The following is a 12,682-nucleotide window of genomic DNA, read 5'->3' on the forward strand; positions in this document are numbered from 1 at the left end:
GACAACTTGAATGTGTGCGTTTTCTGGAGGGAACTGGACATGACAGGATTGTTGTGGGAAATGCATAAAGATTGCAAATAGATCTCTTCAAGAGAGGCGACATAAGTTTCATTGTATTGACATTTAAACGTAACATTTATCTTATGAGGAACAGGGCTTTCTGAGCTTTCTGTAGTATTGAGTCTCATTATCTCAGTCAGTATTGACATACAAATTTGATCAGAAATGTAAAACATCATTGAGTAGTATGAGACAATAATAGAGTTATGGGTTTATCACTATTTTAGAAAGCATATTTTCCCAGTATCGGACATACTCTCAGATAGATATCTGCTATCATCCAGTGCATTTAGGCATATGAACATGGTGAAGAGAGCCTGCTTAGATAAACCTGAGCATCAGAATGCAGGAGAAAAATGATTTAAGTCGCTTTGAATTTGGTGTAGTTGTGCATGGTCTGAAAAAAACAGAGCAGCAGTTGTCTGGGCAAGAATGCCTTGTTGATGACAGAGGTCAGACGACAATAGTTTGGAGCTGATAGGAAGGCAGTAGTAACTGAAATAACCATTCACTGCAAGATGTGCAGAAGAGGGTTTGTGATTGCACAGCAAACCTTGAAGTAGATGGGCTAAAGCAGCAGAAGATCGTATCTGGTGCCACTACTGTCAGCTAAGAACAAGCAACGGGGGGTTTGGGCTAACCAAAATTAGACAATAACAGTTCTGATGAGTCTTGATTTCTGTTGCAATATTCAGGCTAATTACTACCTACACCACAGCCTACCTGAGTCTTGTTACTGACCATGTTCATCCCTTTATCACCGCAGTGCATCTAGCGGGATAGAAGGTCATGTCACAAAAGCTCAAACTGGTTTCTTGAATGCAACAATGAGTTCTCAAAATGTCCTCCACAGTCACCAGATGTCAGTGGAAAAGAGCACCTTTTGAATGTGGTGGAACGAGATTTGCATCATGGATCTGCAACTGACAAACCTGCAACAAGTGTGTGATGTCAGTGTCATGTCAGTATGGACCAAAATTACTGAGAAATGTTTTCAGTACAAACGTGTCCAGTGACATGTAGCAGTACATTATTAGTTTCAATGATATAAGTGGAGTTGAGGCACCGAAATACAATTGACTTTTTAAAAAAATATATATGTTTCAAGCTTTTACTACTGCTACTACTCAGCAAAGTATTTTACAGTGTTGCATTAGTACTTTTTTGGCCAAGGACGTAAAAGCTGGGCTTATTAAAAAGTGGTCTGCCAATATGAATATGAACATTTAACGCATTTGGGATCAACCCATATAATGCAGAGACAACATGCAAAAAAGATGCAAAAAAAATCTCTTTTTTTGTATATTTGCACCTTTTTGGAACCCTTCTGTCTCCTTGTGGTGCGATTTTGCAGCTCTTTATTGATTCTTTTATTGCGTCTAATATTGGTCATTTTATTAATTTCAGGTGTTTTGTGGTCACTTTTGCATCTCTGTGGTTGTTAAATTCAATTTGAGCCTGTTTTTGGCCACCTTTTGCTTCTTTTTGATGTCATCTTCATCTCCCTGTGATTATTTTGCATGCCTTCTTTTTTATTTTACTTGTTATGGTTTCTTTCTTGGTTAGACCGGGAGCTGCTTACCCTGCGACATGTATGCCCCCCCCCCGCTCAGCGTCTAATCAATATTTCCAAAAACAGTGTGAAGGACCGGTTTTCCTTCATTAGGTCTGCCTCCTGCTCTGTGCCTGAGTGGCAGCAGTGGGCTCTGGCCGTGACGTTAATCCGTGACGCAGGTTCGCCCTCCATCACTAGCCGAGCCCACAGACAGAAAACACCACCTAGAAACCGAGCGAGAGCCCTCACGATCTTTGGAAATATGTAGTTACGCTACACATTTCAGCGCATTTCGACGACAAAGGAGTTTGGTGAGCTGGTGAGTCAAAATTTTTAATAAAAACAGTGCTGCTGCAGTCACTTTGCTTCTGAAGTTTGGAAATGTTAGCTAGCTAACCGAGAAGCTAAAATTAGCCTAGCAAAGATGTCGGTGATGGCGGACGGTGCCCGTTATTTCCAACTGCGGCGATGTTATCTAACAAGTAAAACCACGGTATTTACCTAGGTTTTTATTAAACAATCATGTGAGTGAACCTAAATAATGACCCAGGTTGATACAGGCTCTTTACAGCGCCCGTTTATCTAAAAAGAAAAAGGTCGTGTTGGCAAATGGAAGGTGAAGCTGCTGAAGTGCGTTTTGTATTCGCCTGAAACCAAACAGTGAAAGTTGCCAGTAAAATGACCAACCCGGAATACACGAACAAGAAACGGACTTCATCCCTCATATTTAAACATTATTACTTCGCTGATAATTTAACATTTAACGGCCACTGTAAAATATTTGAACGTATTTGTATCAAGTGGTCGTTCTATATTTGAGAAACCTTGACGAGAATCTTTGCTAAAATCACTGCTAACTAGTATGCTAAAGGCAATGCTAATGTATTTTTTCCTCTCTCTGTCAGAGCAGCTACATGGACAGTTACCATGGGTGGTCATGATGATGAAGATATGACATATGTTGTGAATAAACAGAAGCAAGACGAAGAGCTAAAGAACAAACTGAATGACGGCAGCCACTGGTGCGACCAGGAGTCCACCGGCAACAATGCCAAGTGGGTCAAGGAAGGCCAAAACCAGCTGCGGAAAGTAGCAGAGAACCAGCAGGACCAAGACCACAACTGCAATATCAATCAGAATGGGAACAGGGAAGACTTCCCTCACCAGAACACCACTCAGGAAGATCAACAGGGTAACGAGGAGCAGACCAAGTCTCCCAAAATCGCAATGACCCCTGGTCTCAGTCAGGAGGAGTCAAAGAACATCCTTAATGAGCCGCTTCTCATTGACACCCTGGAGTCCACAGAAGAGAAAGATAAAGAGAGAGAAGAGGATGATAAAGAGAAGGAAAGTAAATTGGAAGACGATGAAGAAACATCAGGTGACACCAGAGGAGAGAAACTGGCAGAAGAAGAGAGTACTGTGGAGTCTCAGAGAGTGGGGAGGAACGCTTGCCTGCTTTTTTCCAACATGAACGGGACACCAAGTGATGAAGAGTCTAGCTGGCCTGCTCTGTCTCAGGACAACACAGCTGACAGCTCTCCAAATGGCAACAGAGGTAAAAACTAAACAAAACACACAAGGTGTTTAGATAACTTTATATGTTGTAGCTTGTGCAGATATTAAAAAATCTGAAGAATACACCCTGTTTATTAGCATCATACTGCAGCTAACAAGAAAAGCTAAAACGGTCAAAATAGAAGCAACACAGGATGATTTGGCTGCTAAACATATCAGTAAAGAAGACAGACTTCTGGAAATAGTGAATTATCATCTCTTTATTTAAATTCCAGTTTGATTGTCAGATGCTATACTTTATTACTTAAAGAACTCATTATTTTTAGTTATTATTAGTTTAAGCCTTTCTTTTTTTTAAAAAAAAGAAAATACTGCAATATTACGGGGGTGTTTTTTCTCAGGGGCAAAATTTAGAAAGCAGAACAGCTATTACATCTTCACCAAAGCTTCCAAAGGCTGGTTGTGTTGAACAAATCATAAAAAGTAAAATGTTTTTTTACTTTGTTAATTAGATAATTAACATGCATTTCCATGCATTTAGTTGAGATGAAGTTGCATATAGTAACCTTGGTCTCCTACTTCCCGCCCTTCAGAGTCTTTCTGGGATTCCAGCGCTTTTGAGACGGACACAGACCTGCCCTCGGGATGGATGAGGGTGCGTGATACATCGGGCACGTACTACTGGCACATTCCCACAGGCACCACTCAGTGGGAGCCTCCTTCACCCCTGGGTAAAGTTGGGGACTCCATGATGTCCTCCACGATGTCCCTGGAGACTACACCCTGCGAGGAACCTGAGGTGAGGTCTAACCAGCATCCTAATTTGACAGAGGCACTGACAAGTCAAACTGTTGTTAACGGTAAGTCTTGTCACATTTTTCCAGGAATCTTGGGCCCAACTGTCCAGCACTGATGAAGGTGCTGGTGAAGGGGAACTGTGGAAGGTAAATCATGGCTAGAGTTTTATTCAACTCACCTCTTTGAAATGTCTTGAGTATATTTAGTAGGGTTGTGCATAACAAGTCCTAGAAGATTAAATGTTGCTGTCATCGCTTAGTTAGACAAATTTTTCAGTTTATCAATCTATAAGGTGGAAAGTAAGACAGATGTTCTACAGTACTTTGATCTAGAACAAGGATAGTTGTATGTAATATTCAAATAAATCAATGCTTAACTACATTCGCTAGGTGGGATGCTTACATCCCTGAAGAATGAAAGCTGTTGGTTAGCACATTTAATGTTATTCAGAATCTGCTAACAAACCTAGATAGTTCCTAGATTCAAGATAGTTTATTGTAATTTCGAATGGTATTTGCAGAAATACACAGGCTGAAACGAAATGTTGTTTCTCACCAGCCTCTACAGTGGAATAATCAATAAAAAAATAACAACACAGTATCTAACAATCAAGCAGCAGGTTGCCAAGACACTTGGTAAACTCAGGTGTAAACAATAACATTAGGTAGCAGCAGGCCTCTCACAGAGAGGGTGTGCAGTGTTATGCCACACATTTCAGACATTTAAAATAAGATCTGACTATTAAAGAATATGATTCATGGATTAAAAACACCCTAAATACAAACAGACAGTTTTTTTTGATGGAGACTATTTACCCTAATTCATTAGAATGAATTAGAACTTGATTTTTTCCCCCTGAACTTTAAAACTAGTAAGTTAGTCACCAGGAACAAACCTAAGCCTTACAGTATTTTGGACAATATGACAGAATTTACATGCCTTTCATGCACATGTGCTTTGTGATCAAATGGCTCCATCTGCACATAAATGTTTTTCTTTAGGAGGAGGGAGAAGTTGCATCTGATCAAAGTCTGAAGGAGTTTGAAGGAGCAACTTTACGCTATGCATCTATCAACCTGAAGTATGTGGTGTTAAAACTTTCTAATTAGTCAGTGTTAATTTTGGAGATGTTTAACTTTATTTTCTGTCATTGTAGTTATAATTGCTCCCAATCTGAGGATGAAGAGAAGCTTGCTCCACTCTGCACAGACTTAGAAACTAAGGTAAATCATCTGCTTAATTTTAGATGTTTTCAATATGTTCAGAGTAGTTGGGTCTCAGTTTTCATTTTAGAAATGCTGTCACAGAAAACTGGCATTGGAATGGGTCTCAGAGATGTAGGACATATGAAATGTGTAGGGGCGTTGATTATTTATCTATTTATTTACCTACCTACCAAAGATTAATAGTTTTCTGCACATGAAAAAGTTTTTTGTGTCCTAGTTTATACTAATATGCAGCACACTTGTACTGTCAGTGTTTCGCAGTGCGCTCTCTGGGCTGGGTTGAGATGTCTGAGGACGACATGGCACCTGGCAAGAGTAGTGTCGCTGTCAACAACTGCATCAGGCAGCTCTCTTATCACAAACACAACCTTCATGACACCGCTGGGATCTGGGGAGAGGTAAGATGATTGTAATGACACACGCACACAGATATGTTTATGACATTTTATGTAATGTTCTTTTTAATAAGAATTTCTTTGAATGTGCAGGGCAGAAACATGTTTCATTTAGTGGTTGGTTCCAACCACAATTCGTCTTTGATGATTTGATTGAAAATGATTGATAATGCTCCATTTCCATTTCTAAAATAGTGTTTTGAATTCAAGAGAAATACTTGAAGTACCGTGGGTAACAACATTTTGTAGAAATGTGTGCTTAGTCTGTTTACTCAAACTGAAACGTGTGTTGTGACAGGGTAAAGACATGCTAATGATCCTGGAGAATGACACCATGAAGTTGATCGACCCGCTGGGCCAGACTCTGCTTCATGCTCAGCCGATTGCCAGCATCCGGGTCTGGGGTGTCGGCAGAGACAACGGCAGGTCAGTGTCCACAGCACAAGGGCAAATTGAAAATGGCATAACTATAAAATGTATTTAACTGCCTTCTTCAGTCTGTTTTGAAAACAAATGTAATGTCATTGGCTCTGCTGTTTTTTATGATACTTAAAAAATGTAATTTTTAACTTTAAGCTCATATAATTTTTTTTTTAATTGGACATGCATTTTTTTCTTCTTTCTATTAAAATGTAGCTCGCATTTGTAATTTGTTTGAGGTGCTCTAATGAGGCTATTTAAATCTCAAATTAAATATATCTCTTCTCAGGCTTTTTGCTAGGTTAAAATCTACCTTTGGAGCGCATGTAAACGTGATTGGATTTTTTTAAAAAAAAATTTTTTTGCATTTCCCAATTTTTGAGTTACTTTGAATAGTGACAAGCACAATGTATTTTAAGCTTAAGTAAATTTAACACCACTTTATAAATGGAGGGGGGCAGATCATATCTTGCATATCACAATCTTGATAACTATCCTGATGGATGCCAAAATGTTTAAATGGAGTGGAAATCCTACTCTGTTTAAGATTAACTGAAGTTTGCTGTGATGAATTTGTGCATTGAGTGAAATTTAGTTTAGTTGAGTTGCTGAATATTCTTCATAACTTCTGACTGAATAAGCTGCTTTGTTTTCCACATTTGAATGTTTTTTTGCTGTTTTTGTATTGAGTCCTTACTCAGTGACTTAAAATGATGTGCTGCAGTTCTGAGGTCTGGCATGGTGGCTGTGTTAGTCTTTATTTTGCAGCATGCTGCTGCCCTCTGCTGGATGTTTAATAACATTGCCTCCTGTTGCTGATTTCTTAACAATTGTGTATTTCTTTTTCTTTCATGCTGCATTTTCAATCATGAGCAGGGAAAGGTATCCATTAATGATTACTATTCTAAAAACTGTATATAATTCTTGTTGTGTGCCATTTTATGTTATTTTCGTGTGTGTCTGTCTAGAGCAGGGCGATGTGACCCAAAATATTTATCACGCTATACATTTGAAAATTTGCAATAACGATATAGGGGCGATCGTGGCTCAAGATTTGGGAGTTCGCCTTGTAATCGGAAGGTTCGAGCCCCGGCTTGAACAGTCTCTGTCGTTGTGTCCTTGGGTAAGACACTTCACCCGTTGCCTACTGGTGGTAGGCAGAGGGCCCGGTGGCGCCAGTGTCCGGCAGCCTCGCCTCTGCCAGTGCGCCCCAGGGTGGCTGTGGCTACAATGTAGCTTGCCATCTCCAGTGTGTGAATGTGTGTGTGAATGGGTGGATGACTGGATGTGTAAAGCGCTTTGGGGTCCTTAATGACTAGTAAAGCGCTATACAAATACAGGCCATTTACCATATAACTGAGACAAAATACTTTACAACTCCACAACTTTATTAGTGCAAAAAAAATCTATGTATTTTCACTTAAACAAAAATTTAACAGTGCAAATGCAAATTCCTTGCTGACAGTTTAACCAAAAGGAAATTGGCCGACATATCCTTAGCATAACTATGTATAATATCCACTAAAGTTGAAAAGAGGTTATACACACATAATACGGTAATATTATGTTGAAGCACAGTACGTATGACTCCGCGAGGCTCCTGCCTGCAATAGCCGTAATGCTCCCACAATCCATCAAGCGGTGCGGGTTTGCAGCTTAGCAAAGTTGTACTAAACCATTTGACAGATTTTCGAGCGCCGTGTGCCACATAAAATCGTTTCGAGGTCAGTAAACACAACCAGAATTCATACGTAAGGCACACGGGATTATAAGGGGCACTGTCGATTTTCAGAAAATTGATTTTAAGTGTGCCGTATTTTCCAAAAAACACGGTAGCATGCTCTACCAAAAATAGTGCTTTGTGCTTTACAAACCAATTCTGGTTCATCCGTTTCATTCAACGATCCGCTTTCGCCCTTCTCATTTTCCGTCGCCGCCATGCTTTTTCTGCCATGTGCGTATGAAAACAAAGGCACTGCGCATGCGCGTTTTACCCATATTCTATCGCGATATTTCATTTTCTTATCGTTGCCCAACATAAGAAAATGTTGGGCCATATCATACCGTGGCCGGCGTGATATGGCCCAGCCCTATGCCTGTCTGTGTTTTATGTTCACGTAAGCTTGTATTTTTAAAACAGTATTTTTAAAAACTGCAGATTTAATAAGCCACTCGGTATGTGTATATAATCTTTCTCCTGCAGGGATTTTGCTTATGTTGCACGAGACAACCTGACCCAAGTTCTGAAGTGTCACGTTTTCCGCTGCGACTCGCCCGCCAAGAACATTGCCACCAGCTTACATGAGATGTGTTCAAAGGTTAGCCCTTATTAGATTTGTCATTATGAATTCAAAGAGTCTCAGCTGATTTTGAGGTAGTTTTTTATTTTTATTTATTTTTTTATTAAAATTCACAGTTTCTTTCCCTTATTTAACTTCAGATAATGATGGAGAGAAAGACCTCCAAGCCAGGGGTGAGCAGGCTCAACTCTGACCCAGGCAAACCTGTGGTCATCCCTGTTGAAGGTAAAGCTAAGTTAGACACTTTGAATGTCCTAATTTCTGAAAGCATAGGAACAAGTCGCATAATGTTTCCTCACTTCTTAACAGAGTTTCCAGCTCCAAAAAATGAACTGTTCCAGCGCTTCCGTGTTTATTACCTGGGCAATCAGCCTGTGGCTAAACCCGTTGGTAAGAAAACGCCTTAAAGTGTGTAACTGCTGTGCTAAATACTTCTATTGTACTTTGTCATGCTGACAGTGTTTGTGATGTGTTGATCATATATTCTGTGTGTGTTCTTTTCAGGTATGGACATAGTCAATGAAGCACTAGAGACAGCAATGAATGGCAGAGATAAAAATGACTGGACTCCTGTCTTTGTGAATGTTGCACCAGCCACCCTCACAATACTTTCACGACAGGTATTGGAAAACAGTCTGAACATGACAGAACAGTATGGGGAATTAAAGTCAGTGACTGATTGTCATCTTCACTGGTTCTTTTCTGAGTTATCATCAGTATGTTTAAAATGTGCGATGACGTCATCATCAGTGATAACCCTAAACCTAACTCTATTCTGTGGGAATAAGTCATTTTATTTACTTTTTACTTAGAATAATTTGGGGGCATTAAGCTACACACACGAGATATTTGTAAGAACAGTCCTTTTTGCTTTTGTCCACTTTTTTTATTTTTAATTTTTAAAGTTTTGTGAGAAGTGATTCTCATAGTCTGGACTCTGATATTTATCACTTGCAGTAACCATCCTAGAGGATAAACTTAAAGGTTTTTCTTTTGGAATTGCTTTGAAAATCAAATGATTTTTCTATGACTAGGATTTTGCGATTTACTTTAAAATTACCATAAAATATTTAGATTGTAAGGAGAAACTGAACAGATGAAGCAAAGCCACATACCAAGTGTTATACTTTGTTTTCTGACCTATTTGTTTTCCTGAACTCATCTTGTATATTGCTGTTGGTTGAAAAGAACTTAAAAAGTACTTCATTTTCCTCGTGTGATGATCAGAGTTGTGTCTGAGAGTTAGGGTGGGCTGCAGAAGATTTCCACATTTTAAACAATTTTCTTTGACTGGACAACCTTTGTATTTTTTTTTTTAAACTCTAGGATGAGGAGGTGCTGTCAGAGTGCAGGGTGCGTTTCCTGTCTTTCATGGGTGTGGGGAAGGATGTCCACACCTTTGCGTTCATCATGGCGGAAGGTCCCCACGATTTCACCTGTCACATGTTTTGGTGTGAACCCAATGCGGCCAGTCTGAGTGAGGCGGTGCAGGCGGCCTGCATGGTGAGTCACATGAAACACTCACCATGAGACTAAACTAAATAAGACTTCCTGTTTGTCCTTAAGTGGAAAGATAATTTGGCACAGTTGTGGAATCCAGTGTTGAGTCTCGTCTTTGTCACCTTAGACATCCATGTTTGTGGTTTTGTTCTCTTTCAAGCTTCGCTACCAGAAATGTTTGGATGCACGTCCGCCCAGCCTCGCCTCCTGCCTGCCCACGCCTCCCGCCGACTCTGTGGCTCGCCGCGTCAAGAAAGGCGTGCAGAGTCTGCTCGGCAGCTTCAAGAGCTACAGGTCAGGATCTCAGTCCCCGTGAGCTCGAGTGCAGATGATACACTGTCCTTTAAACACAGGACCCATCACAACAGCCCCCGTTTCACTCTCACTTGTCCTTCTCTTCATCCTTCTGCCTTACGACTTGTCTCGTCACTTAGTCTACAGTGTGCAGAGTAGTTTGTGGGGAAAATGTGTGTCTGAAAAGATTGCATTTATTTATATTTCTTTTCGGCTTTTACTTTATACAAGAATTTTAAACTCTCATCTCCATACAGATGAGCCCCTGGCATCAAATGTTGTCTTTGCCGGGACTCCTCCTGTGAGTCTTTAATATTTTTGTGTTTTAACAGAAACAATGCCATGAATGTTGAATATGGATGTATTATATTTTAAATGCAATGCTAGATTTTGCTTGAAAAAGAGGTTGATAAATTCCCTCACACATATGCTCTCGTCCCCTCGTATCCCTCAGTGCAATTATCATCTCCGGCACTCCTCCTTTTCTACTGTTTTAAAGACCGTACTGTAAACCACTCGTGGTCGGTTGGTGTCAGATCCCCAAACTGATTTTCTAAAACATCACAGCATCTCTGTCTCTCTCACCTTAGGTTGTAACAAAAGAGTTTTAGATGTCTCGGTGATGTGCCACGTAGTCATGTACCCCCCCTCCCCGACTCAAACAATGTATTTTCAGTCTTCCAAAGAACTCTACGGTCATCTGTCACATAGTGAGCAAACACTGATTTGAGTGGAGTGTGTTTCTCATTCATTCTGCATGAACATTTGCAAGTTCAGTGCTAGTGTGCAATAATCAGATGTTCCAGTGCGGTTGCCATGCGATTATTTGTTCACTTTATTTGAGAGAGTCTGAAAAGATTTTGAGTGAGGCTAATGGAACAACAGAGCCATGTTTAAAATCATTATATTATGATAGATATAATAGTAATAAAAACAATCTACAAACTCTGGGTTTTCTCAAAGACATTTACCACCAACAACTTCTGAATAGTACTGTAGAAACTCACCACAGGCTGCATGTTTTGATAGCTTAGAGTTTTTGCTGCTTGCAGCATTGTAGTGCTTAAGAGCCATCAGTGTATCCTGTAAATTCTTTCTGTGTTTCTGTATGGTAAAAGAGGAGGCTGGAGCTGATGTGTTGTTTCGTGTTACATAGGCATGTCACTCTAGGTAGTGTCAGTGTTTATCATAAGCTAGCAGTAGAAAGTTAGACTTCCTGTCAGGTTCTTCAACACTGAAAAGTTGAGAGCAAGTTGATGTCTGTATTTAGTTTGTCACAGGGAAACCTAGAGATGATCTCTAAGTGGTTTACATTTTTATTCTTTTCCTAGGCCAGACTTTAATGTGTGTGGGTACCTGGCCGCTCCAGTTAATGTATTTTTTATCGTTTTCACACACTACAGTGTACACATTTAAGACGATTTTCACATTAGCTCGTTTAGATTTAGTTTTTATAAAGAACACACTACTAAGCCGAGTTGTATTTTATCTTTGTGTCTGTCAGTGAACAATACTGTATGTAGCACAATAGTAATAGTCATCTAATGTTAAAGATGCAGTTTGTGAGATGTTTTGGACACTAGGGGGCGTCTGTTTGACCATGTTGTATAAAAAATAGTTTCACATCAAATGCATCGCCACAAGTAAATGACGACACATAACAATGTAAAAGGAATCCAGAGTTAAAATTGTGTCTGAAATATCTTTAATTCATTAATATATAAAAGATAAATATATTTTATGGAACATTAAACCCCCTTAAATGCATTGGTGCAAAATAATGTACATCTTTTCTCTAAGATAAAGCCATTTTTAAAAAATGATTTAAGCTAACGACTGACGTTATTAGTTTTCTGACTTAGTCTCTTAAATAACACTTTGATATAGTTAAAAGCTAAAATCAGAGGACCAGCACTATGGAAAGTGTTTAATCTATATTTAAAAGATAAAACCAAATGTTGGTGCTTCAGACAAGTGTGACAGTGTCGTTTAAACGAGTTTTTTAACATCTGTTCATTTGTCTCCTTCCAGTTGTGGAAGCAAAGCTCCACGCTGGCCTCTCCATTCGTTCAAACTCACAACACTAAAACTCTTACCAACTGCTTCTTTTATGTGCGTAAAAAAATATAACACTACTGAAACTTAGACTACATTGACTCATATACTGCCTTGTCACTCATGTGTCACTTGGAATTATTGTGCTTTTTCTCCTTCAACGATTGCTGTGTCCAGTCAATGGCAACACTAAAGCCAGATGAGTTAATGAACATTAGCAGATTAATTTATTTCTGTTCATGTAAATTAGGTGTATAAAATGTATGTATATAAAAGTCACTGCACAATAAATGTGAACATATCATAACTGATTATCTTGTGGTCTTTTAATGTCGTTTTTCTGGTTGTGTGAATCCAAGTGTCTCTGGGGAAATTGGTTTCCAAAGGGCAGGATTAGATCCTATAGCCTGAAAATGTCTCCTTGTGGTTGTAGAAGCATTGGATGTTTGTTTTTTTTTTTGTTTTTTTTTTCTCTCTATCAATGCCTTTATCTGCTATTGTTAGCTGGTCCATTAAAATGGAAAGAACCAAGTGCAAGCTGGGTGGCCCTTTTTTGAATAT

The 12,682-nt window shown here is 39.4% G+C and overlaps 1 protein-coding gene across 2 annotated transcripts; it reads left to right on the top strand.

Annotated features, from left to right (window-relative positions):
• Positions 1 to 1,773: 1,773 nt before the first annotated feature.
• Positions 1,774 to 12,428, top strand: apbb1 (amyloid beta precursor protein binding family B member 1). Of its 2 annotated transcripts, none has more exons than XM_087851091.1 (14): positions 1,774 to 1,934; positions 2,526 to 3,173; positions 3,727 to 3,932; positions 4,018 to 4,077; positions 4,933 to 5,012; positions 5,088 to 5,154; positions 5,409 to 5,555; positions 5,851 to 5,978; positions 8,176 to 8,290; positions 8,413 to 8,497; positions 8,582 to 8,662; positions 8,777 to 8,892; positions 9,599 to 9,775; positions 9,933 to 12,428. In XM_087851091.1, exons 2-14 carry the CDS (start codon positions 2,543 to 2,545, stop codon positions 10,086 to 10,088), a joined length of 2,049 nt encoding a protein of 682 aa, XP_087707217.1. In that variant the 5' UTR covers positions 1,774 to 1,934; positions 2,526 to 2,542; the 3' UTR covers positions 10,089 to 12,428. The 2 variants fall into 2 exon arrangements, with proteins under 2 accessions (XP_087707217.1, XP_006796613.1); XM_006796550.3 differs by having other exon boundaries at positions 1,775 to 1,934; positions 2,521 to 3,173.
• The last annotated feature ends 254 nt before the right edge of the window (positions 12,429 to 12,682 follow it).

This window comes from Neolamprologus brichardi, chromosome 14, assembly GCF_056152115.1.
Source record: "Neolamprologus brichardi isolate AB-2024 chromosome 14, ASM5615211v1, whole genome shotgun sequence".
In the NCBI taxonomy this organism is placed as follows: Eukaryota; Metazoa; Chordata; class Actinopteri; order Cichliformes; family Cichlidae; genus Neolamprologus; species Neolamprologus brichardi.